At 35.4% G+C, this 19,642-nt stretch overlaps 1 protein-coding gene across 4 annotated transcripts in view; it reads left to right on the plus strand.

The window, feature by feature from the left end:
• AGTPBP1 (ATP/GTP binding protein 1) overlaps positions 1-19,642 on the plus strand; it is a 233,703-nt gene that overhangs the window by 72,438 nt on the left and 141,623 nt on the right. For 3 of the 4 annotated variants that reach the window (XM_036737617.1, XM_036737616.1, XM_036737618.1), the window contains exons 4-8: positions 4,082-4,149; positions 10,696-10,759; positions 11,649-11,795; positions 15,322-15,453; positions 17,452-17,545. In XM_036737617.1, the coding sequence (XP_036593512.1) occupies positions 4,082-4,149; positions 10,696-10,759; positions 11,649-11,795; positions 15,322-15,453; positions 17,452-17,545 (505 nt within the window). Of the gene's footprint in view, positions 1-3,946; positions 3,973-4,081; positions 4,150-10,695; positions 10,760-11,648; positions 11,796-15,321; positions 15,454-17,451; positions 17,546-19,642 lie in introns of those variants that run through there. The other variant, XM_036737619.1, reaches the window with a different exon arrangement.

A 19,642-nucleotide genomic window follows, 5' to 3' on the forward strand; every position in this document is an offset into this window, starting at 1 on the left:
TCACTGTCCTTTCTTTCTTAAGCTCAGAACCTGCTTATAGTCCTTATTGTCATTCCAACCCATGACTTCTTACTTGGTGACAGCTATGCGTGTGTGCGTGACTTTGTTTTATATAATGTTATACACACACACACACACACGTGTTTATATACATACAAATACCATATATTCACACATATATAGGGGTGTTTGAGGGTACATGTATGTATAGAAAAATACATTATGAAATATTACAGTTGTCTCTGCAAAAAGTGAGCCCATCTGTCACGAGTACCCTAATGTCCCCTAATCTGTCTAGTTAAGTTATATCTATATAGATATCTAGATCTCTCTCTGGATATCTCAGATAGATAAACAGATAGATAGGTACATGGATGGATATACCCTCAAAAACCTAAGCTCTATTGTTAATCAACCCTTTTAACTCTATTTCAGGTACTTGTATGGTGAGCATACCTTAGATCAGGCCTGTACAACCTGTGGCTCTCAGGCTGCTTGCAGCATGCCGAAGAATTTCTTATGCATACAAAGGATGTTTTCCTCTACATTTTTCATGGGCTGCCAGAAATCCTTTGGCATGCCACAAGTGGCCTGAGGGCTGTAAATTGTATGCAGGTTACAGGTTGTACAGGCCCGCCTTAGATGGTACACTTATCTATGATTGTGCCACTTCTATGATCGTGGACTCTGAAATTTCCCCTCTCTGATCATATTCGCCGTCTTTCTACATTTCCTTCTGTCTTACTCTTCCTAAATCTGTTCTTTATCCTCACTGTGAGCTCTAGTCCTGCTGTCTCTTTCTGTTCTCCTAGTCAGTTACCTCTTTTGGCTTTACTTTCATTCCTTAGCTAGCCTGACCCCATGGTTAACTAGTTCATCTACACATTGATCTTCACAGTTGCTTTCCTTATCCTCTTCTCCAGCTATGATTCATATCCTGCCAATTCTCAATTCATCGTCCCCACCCTGAGATCCTTATTCTTCAGTTATATTTCCATGCAGGTAGATGATGTCATCACTATGTGAGTTGAGTCAGTTAAACATTTATGTTTTCTTATTCCAACTTGACCTTCACTCTAGCATGACAATCATTTTATTCTTTCCTAATTGACCACCAGGCCCCCCCCCAAAGACTGTTGCAAATCTTCTTAGGTAATGCAGTGGTTAGTGTGGTAGACTTGGAATCTGGAAGATTTGAGTTTGAGTTTTTGGAAGAAACTTGACTCGCTTGCTATGTGACCCTGGATAAGTCACATAACCTTTCTGTGCTTCAATTTCCCCATATGTAAAATGGGAATAGTAACAGCACTTACCCCACAGGGTTGTTGTGCAGATCACACGAGTTGACATATGGGGAGCACTCTGCAGACCTTAGAGAGCTGTATAGATGATAGTTATTTCCTTAGCGGGCAGCTGGGTGGTGCAGTGGACAGTGGGCTAGACCTGGAGTCAGAAAGTTCTGAGTTAAAATCTACCTTCATACGCTTACTTGATTTGGGACCCTGGGCAAGTCATTTAGCCTCTTAATGCCTTAGTTTCCCCACCTGTAAAATGGAGATAGTGATAGCACTCACCTCCTAGGGTTATTGTGAATATCAAACGAAATAGTATTTATGAAGTGCTTTGCACACCTAAAAATGGCATACAAATGCTAGCTGTTATTACTCTGCTCAGATCTTTTCATCCTTCTTCTTTCAGCAGATAATGTTGCTTCCTGTTTTTCTGCAATAATTGAGGCCATCTGTAATGAATACCTTCTTGTCTTCTACTTCCTGTCTCAAAATCTATTTATACCTTCACCCATTCTGTCCTTCTTTGCTTCACTCTGCAAAAATGGCTATTCTTGCCCATTCTGATCCCTCTGCTTGTACCCTTTATACTATCCTTTCCTATCTATTCCAGGAGCTTGTCCTGTTCATCAGTTTTTCTCTCTTTTATCTTCAGTCTTTCCCTGTCTACTTGACCCTGTAGGCTCCTTTGGCAATTACTTCTATCTCTATTTTCCCTTTTACTACCAGGCTTCTACAAAAATTGTCTATACTTGCTGCCTCCATTTCCTCACCACTCACTCAGACACTGAGGAAGAAGAGCCAGGTGCAGTCAGTATCTTGGCAAACTAAAAAACCTTGATAAAATTTTGACACAGTCTTTTTGAAACATTTAAATACAGAACAACATAGTTATTACAGGAATTGTGTTCACTGAAAGGTGAGTTAAGAACAGTGAATTAAGTATAGATTGCAGGGTAATACCATCATTGCTTGGCATTTGAGTAATATGAAATTTTGATTTTGTAATTTCATTTAGTAATATAGTATCCTTTCTAAACAAAGTGAGTTTTACCTCCTATGTTGTATTTTAAATTATTAGTTTACCTAGTATACATTTTAAATATTTATATTCTATATGAGAGTTTGAGTAAAGTTTTTCCCCTCAAAATCTATATTGCCAGTTGGCCTAAGATGGTATGGAAATGAAAACTTTTCTAATGTTTCAGTAGCTGTGCTCTGAAAAAAGGTGTAATTTTTTGCCTTCTTTATATTATAGTTTAGAATTGAACATTCTTAGTATAATTCAATTAACAAATAATGCAATTGATTTTCTCTTGAACTGAATTTTAAGTACAGCTTACCTATTTACTGGTATTTGAAATTTGCCTAATATGGATACAGTTGACCTCTCTGGGGGACATTTTTTGAACAGTGTCATCTATCTGCAATCTATACAAGAACCATGAATTGATCAAAAGTTAAATGTGTCACACAATCAAAAGTACAAGGACTTTATTCACAGTGATATTCTTAAAGGTCCTTATTGAATACAGGCTTATACTTTAAGTCTATTGAAGTCAAAGAAACTTGAATTTCTGGTTTCCTATGCCACAGAAGAGTGTTAGAGGGTAGTGTGATAAGGAGTAGTTGATAACCTAACATTGCAAAATTCAGAAACAAAAACCTGAAACAGTCTCTAACATGTGTTTTACGTATGTCTGTATAGGTATTGATGTATATGTAATTTCGAAATTAAAAAAAAAAAAACTTTTGTACCTAGTAACTCCTCAAGATATTGTATTACAGCCTAGTGTGATAATTGATGTTTATAAGGAAGACCAAGAATCAATCAGTTATTTGTTTATTAAATAAAAGTTTAAGTATATATATGCATCATACTCTGTTTATGAATATAGGCAACGGTATAACACATTTTTAGAATGATTTCTGTCCAGAATGGTTAAAATAAAATGTTAAAAAGAGTTATCAAAAGTTTTACTTATGTGGAATGATTCATAGTTTATTATACTGGATAAATTCAGTGATGATGAATACCATTCAATTTGTCTCTGTTTTAGAAACAAATATCCTCTTCTAAGTTTTGACCCTCTCTTCCTTTGGTACTTTCCTATCAAAAATGTTACCAACAACACTGTTTACTTCTCTGTACTTTGGCACATAGCCATTTCTTCTAGCTTCTCTCTCATCAAAGGAAGAAAAATTTAGAGGTCCACACAAACCTGCAAATAATAGAGAAAAAGTCACTTCCTCTTGGATGCTGGGAGAAAATTTTTAGGTTTCTTTCATCCCTCATGATTGCAGAAGCAGCTCCTTTTCCATTCTTTTATGAGTGTCCCAGTGATACTGTACTATTCAAAATTTTAAAATAGTGTTTTAAAAACACTTTAAAAGAGAATATTAAATTTTCCTTTGTGCAATTTTTGATGAGAGCATTTTCCGTTTGTAGACCTGGAAAATTTGTGGGAGGCCTGGTGTCCTAGTTTTACTGATTCCTATTCCTAGCCTTTGGCATTGCCTTTGAATTGTTGGACTGGAGAACAGGGACCCACTTGGGACATGTCAGGAGCAGTGGTGAAATGAGGGGAATACTTCATTCACTGAAATATGGAAATCCATCATACTACACCCTGGAGAGTAGGGTCAACTATTCCAGAGGCAGGATCACCCAAGAAGCAAATTGGTAGGTGTCTTAGGTCTATGGATAGTAACTTTACCCACTATAGTCAAGATAGCATAAATATTTTTCTTTTTTTAAGTTATAAAAAAGACACTATGTTTCTGTCTTTTAGAGAAAATCAGGAAAGAAATGACAGCCAAAGGTTCTACAGGAATGGATGTTCTACTCTCAACATTAGAGGTAACTAAGGCTTAATGATATTTGTAGTTATGATACTCCATAAGAAATGCTAAGTAGCATAATGAACATAATAAACATTCATTCTTTTTGTCCCTTAACCTCGATTAATAACATTTTGAATTATTCCTTTTGGTCAGTGGTTTTGACCTAGAGGTATATATAAGACAATTAAACTTTGTTATTTTTAAGTATTATTATTATAGTATAGTTATCTTGGGAGAAATAAGCATTCTGATTTTATATAGTTGTATAACTAAGTGATTTAAAACATAAAGTTTAAATTTCACTATGACTAATTCTAAGTTGTAGGAAATGAAACCGTATCTAGAAATAAGTAAATTTAGCCTATAAAAATCATGAGTATTAAAATTTCATTATTATGTTATAAAGTGGTGATATATAGGTAGTAACCTGAATTTAATACAGATTACTTCAGAAGACTACATTAATGAGGGTACTGTTTTCACTGACTTACATCTTAGTGAATTGCTATGGCCAAAAAAAAATATTATGTCTAGTGATGATCCTCCTACCTACACCTTAGTTATACTTTAATGACATTCAGAGATCTTCTGCAGCTAGACAGTCCTTTTTATTTCTCCTTAATTGTTGCATTCTGCACAGCTGCTGTTTCAAACTTCCTCTGTCCTCAAGCTTCCCATACTGTCATCTTCTCCCATCCTCTTAGCTGAGGACCTTGTTTCATACTTTATTGAGAAAATATAGAGGCTGTTTGCCATGATCTACCACTTCTCCCTTATTCTATATCTTATAATGCCTTGAAGTCATCCTCCAATATCTCCCCCTTTTCTCTGTTCTTTGATGAAGAGATAATCTTTTGCCTCAGCAGAATCAATCAACTCCTCTACTTACACCCTTCATTCCATCCTCTCTGCTGGCAGATTACCCTCAAAATCAATCCTTTCTTTTCCCTCTCTCCAGTTTTTCCCTGTCCACACTCCCTACTGTCTAAAAACATGCACAGGTCTCTTCCTTCTTTAACAAACCCTCACTTAACCCTATCCTATTTTATTCCTCCCTTTCACAGCCAAATCCCTAGGAAAAACTGTCAACACTGTGTCTATTTCCTTTGCTCTCACTCGTGTCTTAATCCCATGTAATTTGGCTTCCAACCTCATCTCTCATCTGAAACCAATTTCTCCAAATTACCAATGATATCTTTTTAAAATATTTCATTTAGTTTTTTTAATCAGCAAAAGTCCTTCTCTCTTGCCTACTCAAACTTTTTCCCCCCAGGTGAGTGAAATAAAAACAAAATCCCTATCACAAATATCTGTAGTGAAGCAAATGAAATTTATACATTGGCCATATCCCTCCCTAGAAATATCTTTATCTGTATGTAGATATAGATATAGACACAGGTATGTCACTTTACAAAGTCTAAATCATTCACCTTTCTATCAGGAAATGGGTAGCATCAGTATTAGCCTTCTAGAATCATGGTTTGTCAACACACTGATCAGAGATCCTAATCCTTTCAAACTTGTTTGTCTTTTCTATATTATTGTCATTGTATAAATTGTTCTGGGCCTGCTTACTCTGCATCAGTTCATATAGTCTTCCTAGGTTCCTGATACCATTTCCTTCATCATTTCTTCCAGCACAATAGTATTCCATCATATTTATATACCATAACTTGTTTCTCTGTTCCCCAGTTTATGGGCACTCCCTTAGATTCCCATTCTCTACTGCCTCAAAAAGAACAATAAATATTTTTGTTTGATTTATATTTTATATAATTTTTATGCATTCTTGGAGTTTGTTTTGCTTAGGACTAATTCCTGCCTTAACTTACCCTCCCTCTAATTCCCCCTTTTCACTTTTTCCCCCTCTCCTTTCTCCTTCCCTGGAGTGAAATATATTTTTGAAGCCAGCTGTGTGAGTGTGTGTGTATTTTTTCCTCCTTAGAGCAGTTCAAACGAGAGTTAAGTTCCAGCATCAGCCACTCCTTCCACCTTCTCCTCCTTGTTTGTATAGTTGCCTGCTTGTGCATCTTGATTGTGCGAGATAATTTCCCCTAATTTTCCTTTCTTTCCCTTTCCCCCTTCTCCACTCCATTGGGTATTCCTCTTCCCCTTTCTTTTAATTTTTTCTCTTAAGATCATCAAGACATATAGGATTGCTTCCAGACTTTGCCTAATTAAACTCCATTGATGAGTCCTGATGATGATAGAGTTCAGAGGGAATATATCATCTACTCACATTAGAATGTAAACAGTCTATCCTTGTTTAATCCTTTATCATTGTAAGTTCAGTTACCTTCTTATGTTTCTCTTGACTTTGTTTGAACTTCAAAGTTTCCTTTGGTCTTTTCATCTGGAATTTTTGGAAGTATTCTCCTTCATTAAAGGCCCATTTTCCCCCTAACATACTCAATTTTCCTGGATAAATTATTATTGGCTGCAAGCCTACATCCTTTGCCTTCTGTAATACCATATTCTAAACTCTTTTCCTTTATAGTGGTGCATTCTGAATCATGTGTGATCCTGACTATGCCTCCTCTGCACTTGAATTCTTTCTCTCTGGTTGCTTTCAGTATTATTCTTTAACCTGGAAGCTAATGTTCCTGGGAGTTTTCATTTTGGGAATTCACTCTGTTTACACTTTGCCTTCTGCTTCAGACATCTATGCAGTTTTCTTAGGAGTTCTTGAAATATATCTAGGCTTGTGTTTTGGTCACAGTGCTCATATTGTTCCAATGATTCTTAAATTTTTTCTCTTCAGTATACTTTCTAGGTCAGTTTTTTTCTTTTGGCTATGAGATACCTTCACTTTTCTTTTTCAAATTTTTTAGCCTTTTCACTTTGTTTTAATATTTTTTGTTTTCTCATGGAGTCATTGCCTGCTATTTGATCCATTATAATTTTTATGGAATTTGTTGCTATTAATTCCAAAGCTTTAATTTCTTTACCAGTTTTTTTCCTCTAGACATATCATTTCATTGACAAAAACCTTTTTTAACTCTTACTTCATCTCTGCTTTGTGCCTTTTTCTGAGTTTAGGTCTTGAGCATCCCTGTCACCATAATAACTATTTATAGTGGAATTTTTTTTGTTTGTTCTTCCAGCCTACTTCCTGTTCATACTTGATGTTAGGCTTGGACTCTGTACACTTCTAGAAGAAAATTCTGGGTAGCCTTGTTCTTGCTTTCTTCAAATATTGAGAGCTATGTTGTTCTAGGAACTCAGAAACAGCTCAGACAGAGGACCTGAAAGCTTTTGGCACTCCCTAGATGGTCTGACTTAGGACAAAGTGTGATTGTTATCCTCCTGGTCTGAGCTCTCCAAGTTCGTGACCTGGGTTTGGGTTTGAGCAATGGTAGATTGCTGCTGGATGTGACTCGTGCCAGCTAGCTGGGTGGTTCTGCTGGTTAAGAGTGATAGAACTTTAGGCTTTTCTTTGGTATGGGATTCTACTTCATACTGGCTAGAAGCTGGATCCAAGACTTTCTCTGCTCATGGAACCTTAGCTACAGGACTGCTACTTGGTTGTTCCTTGCTCCAGAGGGCAGGCGCAGGTCAGCTCTTTCCTGGATCTGTGACTTGGAACTGGGTAGTGGGCAATGAAGATGCCAGTTTGTATCTGTTTCTATATCGGTGTCCCAGGATAGGTCTGAGGATGCCCCAGTATGGGCTTGGGTACTCCACTTGTGTTATGCTCCATGTACAGTGCCCTCCTGGCCAGACCCTGTCCCCAGTGTCTGCAGACCTCTCTATGTCAGACTGGACTGGAAAAATGACTCAATGTGACTTTTTCTTGGAATTCCCCATTAGGATTTGGTCTGGTGTATTTGCTAGGTCCATTTGGAGGAGTTTTACACGGTATGAAGGGAGGGTGTTAGAACCTTGCTATACTGCTTCCTATTATTTTGCCATCTTGGTTTCATGCTGCCAGTGATGTCTTAATTTCAAAATCGGATGAACTTTTCTTATTCCTCATCCTTATTGACTACCTTGAAACTATTTTCACTATTGACCCCTCTCTTCTTCCTAGTGTCTTTTTTTGTGAAACCACTGTTTCTTGGTATTCTTCCTACATGTCTTATGACTACTACCACTCTTTCTCTTTTGCTGGATCCTCATCCATATTCCTCTAAGTTTACTCTGAGCCTTTTTCCCAGGCCTCCCTTCTTGTCTTTCAACCATCTCCCTTGGTAACTTAATCAGTTATCATGAGTTCAGTTATCATATCTACACAGCTGACTACCAGGTCTGTGTCTGATCTTAGCCTCTCTCCTGCACTCTAGTCCCCCAGTACCAACTGCCTGTTGGACATTTCAAACTGGATACCCCAAAGTTATCTTAAATCAATGTGTCCTTAAAAAAAAGCTTGTTATTTTCCTCCCCAGCCCACTCATCTTCTGAACTTCATTATTCCTTTTGAGAGGGCAACAACGTATTTTCCAATAAGTCCAGTTTATGACCTTACAGTTATTCTTGATTCATCACTCTAAGTCATTCCACATATCCACTCAATTGGAAGTCTTGTTGATTCTGGCTCCACAGTGTTTCTTACATTTATTTCCTTCTCTGTATACAGATAACTACAACTCTAATTCAGTTCCTTATCGCCTCTTTCCTGGACTATTTCAGTAATCTCTAGATTGAACTTCCTGCTTCCATTCTCTCCACACAGCTGTCAAAATGATCATTGTAAAGCAGATCTTACCATGTAGCTCACCTGCTCAAGAATCTTTAGTGACTCCCTGTTCCTTCTAGGATAAAATACAACTTCATCTGTTTAGCTTTTAAAACTCTTTACAACATCACTCCAACTTTTTCAGCCTTGTTTTTTATCAGTCTTCTTCTTGGCTTCTTTGGTCTAAGCAAACTGACCCTCTTGCTGTTCCTCACACACGACATTCTCTCTCCTTTGCACAAGCTAGTTCCTATGTCTGTAACCTCCCTCCCCTCCCCTCCTCTCTTTTTGCTTCTTAGTATTCCTTGTTTCCTTTCAAGGTTGTCTTTAATTGGCTTGAATGAGACCTTTCTTAATCTTTTAGCTGCCAGTACCTCCCTCTTCCCCCATTACCTTGTTCTTATTTTGTGCATATAGTTGTTCTAAGCTCCTTGAGGTCAAGGACTGTTTCATTTATATCTTTATATTGCTAGCCCATGGCCCATAGAAGGTGCTCCATAAATGCTTATTGACTGGTTGATTGGAATAACCCTTGGCTAGGCTTGTCCTTGGTAAGTAAGACTTGTCAGAGCTAATGCTTTGTTGGCATTGCACTGAGAACTCATAGTCACCTTCATATCCTTCAATCAAAAGCCACATGAACAATGTTTTTGTGGGGATAATAGTATCATAGATCTAGAATAGGAGGGTACTTCAGAGGCTGTCTAGTGTGATCCCCTCATTTTACAGGTGAGGAACCCAAGGCCCAAGAAAGTTTATTGTCTTTTCCAAAATTACACAGGTTAGAGGAATTAGCTATATGAATTCATAGACTACCTTCAGTGTCATAAGTATAAAAATATGGATAGGAGAATGTGTTGGAAATTGGAGGTAAATGCAAGAACCTTTCTTAATGCCATTAGGATCCCACATTCATTTTCCCTTCCCCTTTTAAAAGAAAAATGATTTCCTTTAAAATTGGGAAAATTTTCAGAAACAGACAAATATAGTTGTCAAGATTTATTGAGAACAGTAGATTTTAATGTATATATATATATATATATTCATTGCATTTATGTTGATAAATTTTGGGGAAATTACCTTTTGTGCAACTATATCTTAAGATAGTCTTTAGAGGAATTAATTTCTTCTTTTGTCTCTGGGAAGGATGAATGTATTATTGACTTGATATTTTTATTCTTGGGAAATATTGAATTGTAATATTTAGTGCAGAGTTTTTTTTGTGTGTTTCATGGACCCCTTTGACAGTTTGGTGAAGCTGATAGACAGGCCCCTTCTCAGAATAATGGACAAAAACCACTTATTCCCAATTCTAGTTATTGTTTTAGCAAAATGGCTAATATTTTTGAAGTTTTAGACTTTTGAACTTAGCTGGTCTTATACTTAGCCTCCTTCAAATGCTCTTTGTTATATGTCATTGTCCCGAGTACATGTGCATGAGAAAAATTTTAAAAATGTATTAAAATAAAGATATATAATGATAAGCCTACGGTAGTGAAAGAGTAGTAAGACAAAATGGAAGTCTCCCCTAGTGTTAATTCATTCCCTTATGGTCATCATAACCACATTGATGTGACCCTTCATGGCCTTTGGGGCCCTCTCTTCATGATTCTGTGATGTATGTTAGTGTAAGTTTTGTCTCCATTTTAGAGATGAGGAAATTGACTCTCTAGAGGTTAAGTGACTCAGCCAGGGCCTGGCACTTGTGAATGTAAGTTTAAGAACTAAAGATTCTGGAGGGAAAAGAACAAGGATGTAATGGGAAGTGATCTTAGGCTCAAAATTGAGAAGGGAAAGGTGCCCACAAAATTGAGGTAAATGCCAAAAGACAGAGTTTGGTAACTATGTTCAATGATTTTAATCCTGGAAATAAAATATTTCTTTCAGAACACGAAAGATCTTCAGACCACACTTAATATCTTAAACATTCTTGTTGAATTGGTGTCAGTTGGTAAGTTCCTTTGGTCTTATTGCTGTATGTAAAGAATAATGAATCACATAGATCTATGATCATAATTTCTGAGCCAAAAATGAGGGAACACAGTCTGATAAAGGATATTCTTTTTGCAAAGTCCCTTTAAAGATATACTTTATTTTCTTGAGATCAAAACTGCCCTGAAAAACTCTTAATATAGGGGGGTCATACATGAGTTTATACAACCCTATTTTTATTTTGATGTAGCTCAAAAATGTTATAGAATTACCTGAGGACAACATACTTGGATTTATCTGATGACAGTGTGGCATTTTGAGGGCCTGTTGTCAAATATGTAACCTTTCTTCCTACCCCTTTGTGTATCATATATAAGTTGTGGGGTGTCAATTTAAAATGTATGTGGTTTAAAATGGATGTGTAGGAAAGGACGGAAATGCCACTGTAGTTGTTTTACTTTTCTTTTTACCAGAGATATCAATGTTGCCTTATATTCCTGAGGGCAGACATCCACAATTCCTTTTTTTTATTATTTAGGGAAGGCCATAGGATTATAGACCTAGAAGTCATTTGTTCCAATCCCTTAACTTTACAGATGAAGGAATTGAGAACCAGAGAAGTTAAGTGAGTTGATGGAGGTTAGAGTTCGTAAGTAGCGGAGCCAGGATTAGAATCAGGTTTTGTGTAAGTTTATCATTCTCAATGAAATTGCTCCATGAAGCCCCTCTCCAAGGTGTGCCTGTTGTGTTAGTTGTACGTGATTTTTCTGTGATTTTTTTTCTGACAGTGAATTGAAGTCTCCAAACATTTAATATGTTTTGACTTACCACAATTTGCATGATGTATAACAAAAAATTTTATGTTGAATATGAGATTGAAGATTGTGTATGTTGGTTTAAATTCGAAGGTGGCAGTAGGAGAGCAAGTGCTTTAGTCTCCAAAGGCGGTACACAGATATTGTTGCAGTTACTTTTGAACGCCAGCAAAGAATCTCCTCCACATGAAGAGTTAATGATTCAGGTTCACACCCTTCTTGCGAGAACTGGACCAAAAGGTAACCATTTTAATGGAATAATTATTATAACTGGATAATTAGAGTAAGAACTATCCTTTATTACATTGTCATCTGTCTGGAACTGCTAATTGAACTTGGAACGATGTTGTTTAGCTCTTTGTTTTACAGTGATGGAGCATGCTTGTTGCAGTCTCTTTATTTCTAAGTCGTTGTGACGCTGCTGATAATCCTGATTTCTTGGAGAGTTGTTGAATAAGTAGGAGAGAAGTTGCTGGGTGAAAACAAAGAGAAATTGTTATCATTCTTCCCTCTTCAGTAGCATAAACTCTGTGATCTTTGTGTAAGGGAGATATAGAACATGGAATAGGAAGGAGAATTCTGTACATACTCAGCATTACTGTGTTCAGGGTGCTGAGGAGAGATACTAATGAAAATAACATAATCCTAGGGGCAGCTAGGTGGCACAGTGAGTAGAGCACTGGCCCCAGAGTCAGGAGGACGTGAGTTCAAATTCGGCCTCAGACACTTGACACAGTTGAGCAAGTCACCTAACCCCAATTGCCCTGCCTCCCCCCCTCCAAAAAATAAGTAAGTAAATACATTATTAAAAAAAATAACATAATCCTTGACCTTGAAGCTCTTTAAGGCTTACATTTTAACCTGAAGGAAACACATGTATTTTAAATAAGTATGATACAAGTAGAATGTATTAAGGGAAAAAGCAGCTGAAGTGCTCTGAAAAAATTGAAGGAGAAAAAGATCACTTTAAACTGATGTGGAATGAATATAGGGTGGGTTTGGCATTATAGGTTTTGTTAAGGAAGTGGCCTCTGAGCTGGAGGCCTTGAAGAAAAAGATTTTGACAGGCAGAGATGTGTTTGAAACAGTTTAAGAATGAAGTAATTATTATTTATTAAATCTATTATTATTGTTTTCCATTAATAATTATTTTAGTGACTGTTATGTGTACTACAAAATTAGAAGTATACAAAAAATGCAAAATGGCTGTCACTACTTTTCCTTCAGTGAGGGTGGCAGAACAGGAAGAAAGAATCACTTGGTTTTTAGATTCTCTGTAAACTTAAACTTAACCTGCTTTAAATTTGAGATCCTTGTCCAACAACCATTTGGAGGGACTGAATCATGTCAATATTGACATATTCATTGTAAATGAAACCAGAAGACAGAAAGAGACTGTAGTTAAGTGGAAAGATGGCTCATAGCCTGTCCTTGGAAAGGTAAATAAAAAAAATAGGTGGAATTAGTTTTATCATGTGTCTAGAGGCTACAAATTGTGTCATGAGACGGTTATCTTTGTGTTGAAGTTTTTTTGATAGGTACTTGCAAAAAGACTACTATGAAAATAATTGAATATTATGTACCAACATCTCTTGCAGAAATTAGTAGAGAAATTCTATGAAGGAAGTTACTAAGACTTAAATTAATGTGTACTTTGATACCAACTTAAGTACAAAGGTGGGAATAAATAAGGCCAGTGAGAATTATATTAGAAAATATGAACAGGAGTAAGAAATGAGAGAGGGCAGAGACTTGTCAAGTATACATCATGAACAGTCCCTTTAAGAAAAGAATCAAATTGCCCTGCACATGGCAAGTATTGAACATCTTAAAAATATGTTTTAACTGGCAGGAAATGACGTGTTACTGATACAGGAATCACTCGTTATTCACTACCAATGTATAATCAGGTAACTGATTTGTTAAAGCTAAATTCAAATTTACTACAAAGCTAAAAGAATAAAAATGAGAAAAATATTTGGTGTACAATTAAGACAACTCTAACATGACCATTTTAAATACTATTGATAATGAAAAATGGGTTATAGATACAATACATGTAACTCATGTAGAAGTAAAGCTGATGTAAATCAAGTACTACAATGAGAAGACCAAAAGAATCTAAAATGTATTTTAATCAAAGATTTGCCGAGCAGAGGTATGACAGCTAAGGACAACGTTGGTTTGGAATGTAAATATGCCTGCAAAATAATCACAGAAAAGGATAATTATGAGCACTATCACATTATAAAACAGAGAGAAACAAAGGAGGGTAAAGCCAGTTTAAAGTAAGCTTTGGGAGAGTTGTAACTCAGCACATTCAGCCTGAGGATAAAGGACGAAAATGAAAGAAGAAAGACAAGATGGAAGAGATCTGCAAATATTACTATAATAAACTTGTTGTCCTCAAGGAAAGTGGAGCCACCACACTTGTTCTCTAACATCATAGTCTCATATGTACTTAAAAAGTAAAAATGGCAGTAAGAGAACAAAGAGGAAAAGCAACTGCATTACACCAAGTATATGTAAAGGAAATCAATCAGTGCTGCAGGTGACAAAATCATTAAGGCTTTAAGGGATTCACAATGTGTCTAAAACAGGAAAGTACCAGAGATGTGGAAAAATATTAGAACTGTTAATACCAATAAACAGGCAGTCAGGAAAATACCAGCAACTGTTTTATGCAATTTTGTCAGCTCTCCTGTTTAACGTTAGGCCCAACTTGTCCAATGACCTCTTTCATTATTCATTTAACTACATGTCAAAACCTGGAAAATAAATATTCTTTATTCCTTTGGTTTTCTTTGTAGTTGTAGGGATGGCTAGGCCAGACCCTTTTGAGTGGTTCTGGATTGTGTTCAGAAGGACCCATAATGTTCCTGGACTTGATGCAGTAGGCACAGTGTTATCTACAAACAGGAACTTCTGGAGAACTTCACCACCTGTAGAAAATCCCTCTTCAATTAAGACTGTTCACTGGTTCCCTTCCATGGCAGTAGCAAATACCTTTGATTAGCATATGACTCCCAGTTTTATGTTCCACCAGATGTTAGTGATGAGAGGGTCATCAGTCAAGGTTCTCTATGCTGTTATATTTTCTAAGGAGTTTTGCATAATTTTCATGTTTGTATGAGAGAGGTGGTATTTTACTCTACTAAAATCAAATTACTTTTTATAGTCACCAAGCAATAAGCACATTAAAATCTTATGTGATGGTAAAGATATGTTCTGATGTGGAATGTCACTTGTAAAAGCCCATCTATTTTCTGTTAATGCTCTGATTAAAGGTACCCTTAATGGTGTGTGTGTAATCCTTAAAATCCTAAATGCTACTGGCCAGCTCCTCCCAAATTTCACTTAATCCCCTACTAATCTGGCTTTGACTGTCATAAGAAAGTGGACTGCTACAATTGGTTCCTTTCTGTGTCTTAAAAAAAATATCTTTATACACATGTATAAAATCATGCTTATTTTCAGTAAAAAACATTTTTTATATTCTATATAATTTTATTTTTCTTTGCTTTCTGTTTGCAAGAGAATTCTTTAATACAGTCCTGTAAATCTTGTTTAACCTGATATAAAAATATCAAAAATAAGAACTAATTTTTTTTAGCTTTATCAGAACTTGAAAAATCTGACAAAAGAACTAGCATAAAATGACTTGAGTACGTAGATAAATTACATTTAAAAACAGGAATTGGAAAATAATCTCATTTCATTCTTGTGTTACTTATAAATTCTTTATATTTATTTATTATTATTATAGACAAAAAATTTGGAGTGAAGTCTAGAATTAATGGGGCCTTAACTATAACTCTGAATTTGGTGAAACAGAATTTGCAGAATCAACGTTTAGTGCTGCCTTGTCTTCAGCTTTTACGAGTGTATTCTACCAATCGTAAGTGTTGTAAAGTTTCTTTCAGTTTACCTACTTTATGAAGGAAAGTCCTTTTTACCCATAAAGCAAAAGAAAATTGTAGTTTTTCTCAGTAAATTACTAATAATGAGCAATTAACGTATCTGAAAAGAGCCAGAATTAATCACATTGTTAAAAAAAAAAAACTTTTAGGAGTTGCAGAACACATAGTTTGAATTTTGGTTATCCAGTGATTAAGCTTCTGTCATTTTCATATTTGGAATGACTTTGGATGTGTATTTTTAAAAAATATAAATAGGAATAAAAAGGTAATTCTTTGGATGCAAAGAAAGAATCCTCTTAAGCAAGGAACAAGAGCCAAAGCTTGAATATTACGCTTGATGTGTCTACTAGCTAATAAAAAGGTGTAAAAGAATACTTTAGCTGGTGACATCTATAAAATACTCCTCTAGAATTACAGAAGAAACAGCAGAATACAGAAGGCACAAGACAGACTAAAAGTAGAGAAAAGAGGTAAGAATAGAGAGGCAGCAGTGGTGATGGGAATTAAAAGTACTGTTGAGGACAATGAGCAATAGATAACCTGACTGCAGAGAAAAGAGTCAACAATTAACCAACAGGGAATTGAATAATACTAATATGAATATAATTATGAATATAATTCTTTAAGGTTTAAAGAGCAGTTTATGTAGATTATCTCATTTGATTCTCAGAACGTAGGTTAGGTGTATTTTACAGGAGAGGATATTATATATTTCTATGTGAGATAGGAATATCATCAGTGAATCCTTGGACAATACCACTAGTCCAGTTCATAGCCTATTGAAGCATTCATTATATACCACAGAATGGTGACCAGATAAATCCTTCAGCCTTGTGTCTCATTCCATCTGCACTTGAACAATAGGAGTTAGAGCCTGGAAAGGATCTCAGGCATCATATAGTTCAGTTCTTATTGTATAGATGGGGAAACAGGCTCAGAAAGGTAAATGAAATGTTTGTCTATGGTCACACTAGGAATATATAATAAAAACCTAGCTAGAAGTCTCAGCTAAAATCTTATCTTCTACAAGATAATTATTGCTTTAATGATCAGTAATGACTAAAACATTACTGAGATATTGGATTTTAAAAAATGTTGCATCATAAAGCTCTGTTTTCAAAACATTACTAAACTCCAATTTTAGCAGAATTTTTTTATCTGACCACTTTCACATGAGTTGTTTTTTGGGTACTTAAAACCTGCATTTGATAAAGAAAGCAGAGGCAATATAGATATTTACTTTTTTAAGAAATCTGGGTACAATCTGATAACACCCAATTATGGTGAAGATTTCTGTTTGGCAAAAGGATATCAAAGCTTTACATAGTGACCAACTTATTTAAAGTAATATTTGGTAAAGGCAAATTTGAATCATTTGGACAGTTCCTTAGGGTCTCATGATGAGATCTCTAGGTGACATTGATAATCTATCCTGTAACTGAATTGTAACATTTATTTTAATAAGCAACTTCAACTTCATTAAAAAATTATTTTAGTGCACCTTTGGGCAGTTTATGCAGACCTCTTTCCTGAGAATTCCCCAGATAAAGGTGTTTGTTAAATCCTTCATGAAAGAGAGTGTTCTGAATTACTTTTTAAAAACTTCTTCTCTGCAGCATATTCCTAATTTATTTTAGATAGAACCTTTTTAAGGGAACATTTCTCAAGTTTTTTTTTTCAGAAAACCTTCCTTAAAACTCCAGTGTGTGACTTCAGACTTGACATAGGACTTTGCTTGCCCCTCTGTTGTATATAACAACACCTTTTTACCCTGAGTTATTGGGTATGTACTGTCTTTATAATTGGTGACTTAATCCTAACTAAACCTTTAACCTCTTCCCTCACTGAATACATTTAGTAAAATGTGAGCATTTCACATATAGCTTGAGTGTGCTCATTCAGTAGGATGTATGTTGTATATACATACCAGTAAACATAGATATAATGGCTTAAAACTTTTCTGTTTTTATTTTTAGCTGTCAATGCGGTGTCCTTAGGGAAAAATGGAATTGTGGAACTGATGTTTAAAATCATTGGCCCTTTTAGTAAAAAGAACACTGGCCTTATGAAGTGAGTACATAAATGTTTTGTAAATATATAAACAAAAGAAGTACAACCTAAACCTCCCTGTGCCTTAGTTTTCTCATGTGTAATACTAGAAGGTCTGATTAAAAAGCTGAAGTTCTTTTTCAGCTCTAAAACTCCAACTTAATAAGAAGACTTAAAAGTTCATTGATACCTTTTGTTTTTATATCAGTCATTTGCAGATATTCTTTCTCCCTTCCCAAATTGAATCCTTTCTAATAACAAAGAAAAATAGTTAAGCAAAAACAATGAATATAGTTACCACATCTGACTGTGTGTGCATCATTCTTCCCCTGTAAATACCCACTTTTTTGTTGAGGGGAGGGAGTATGTTTCATTTCCTGTATATTCAGGAACAAAATTGATAATTACAGTTACTTAAAATTCCACATCTTTTTAATGTTTAAAAAAAGAATTTACATTTTTGTATTCATCACGTCTGTTGTTCTTCTAGTTCTGCTTACTTCACTCTGCATCATTTACATCTTCGCATATTTTTCTGAAGTTTTCACATTTGTCATTCCTTAATGTACAATCATGTCCTTTTACATTCCTATGCCATGACTTCTTTAATGATTCTCCAATTGATGGGTACCCATTTGGTTTCTAGTTTTGAAATTTAAAAATAGATAAAAAACATCTAAAATTGTAATTTTATAAACATAAATTAGCTTAAGAACTTCAAATTTTATATAACCTTAAGTATTATACATTATAGAATTGAAAAATCAGGTCACTGCTGTTAGAGGAAATCTTCATCCCATCCTTGTCTGAAATTAGTTTAGTTTGTGGGTTTTTTCATTGTCATTGCATAAAGTGTGTGCATTAAATTAAGTCTTCACCTTGGTCTTCTGCACATGTATCTTAAAACTCAAATTCCAGCCATTATTTTGTTTATTCAGTATTATTAGTTCACAAACTGAGGCAATTAGTATCTTCTTCTAGGTTGTCCTGCCTGAATTATGGTAAAAAGTAGGAAATTGCATATGTGGTTATATTAATTAGACTGTCAGATAATGTGGTAAGTCAAACTAATTTTCCCAGTGAACAGCATTCTAGAACTTAAGGTCAGATTTAACAAAGCAAAAAAAGGACTGTTTTCCTATTGATACTAAAGATTTGTGCTTATTCTGTTTCTCTATTTGATCTTTGAAATATAATTTTTCTATTTCTTTTTCCCATTATCTTCTAATGGTTGTACTTTTTAGTCCTGGCCCATGCTACTAAGTTAAGCATTCTAGTTAAAACTATATACCTACTTATAATAATAACTAGAATTCATTTGGTGATTTACATATGTTATCTCATTTGATATTCCCAGGGAGAAGGAAGGAATCTTTAGTATGGACGCATCACAACAGTAAATGTGTTTATACCATTTTGCATGTACTCGGAGTCATACAGAAATCAGTAATGACTTAAAAGGAATCTTGAAGAAAGATTATATTGAATGCTATTATCTTTGTATGTGACTACTCTCTTGCCTTGGCCCCCATCATTTCCCACACCCACTTTAAAAGTGGCAGATTATTCAGACTTATAGATCATGTTGATCTTCATTGATCTTTGAGATTATTACTCTTGTTTACTAATGAACACAGAGTGATTAAGAAATGACAGATAAATTTAATTGAAATCTTTTCTTTGGCAATTTCTATTGTTTATTGGGAATTTAATCAAGGCTTTTTTAATTGACTAAGAATTTGGTTGTCAGAAGGGAGGTGATTTATAGATGATTGAAGAGTGAGATTTACCTTTTCCCCCCCAAGTTGCATACTATAGTCTGGGATAAGATGATCTAGGAAAGTGCTATGGACATGGGTGCGTGTGTGTGTGTGTCTGTGTCTGTGCATGCACGTGTGTACGCACATGTGTGTAGAGGGACCCTAATCCTAGGATTACATGTATGTGTTATCGAGTTCTCTTGTCCTTTGTATCATCTTTCCCTCTGATTCTTGCTGCTTCTTTAAATTAATTTTAACTATTTGCCAAGTGTTCTAGTATGGGCAGCAGTACTCTTCCTCCAAGAACAACAGCAACAGTAATAATATTGAGAGGCAACTTGGCACAATGGTTAGTGAG

This window comes from Trichosurus vulpecula, chromosome 9, assembly GCF_011100635.1.
Source record: "Trichosurus vulpecula isolate mTriVul1 chromosome 9, mTriVul1.pri, whole genome shotgun sequence".
Classification (NCBI taxonomy): Eukaryota; Metazoa; Chordata; class Mammalia; order Diprotodontia; family Phalangeridae; genus Trichosurus; species Trichosurus vulpecula.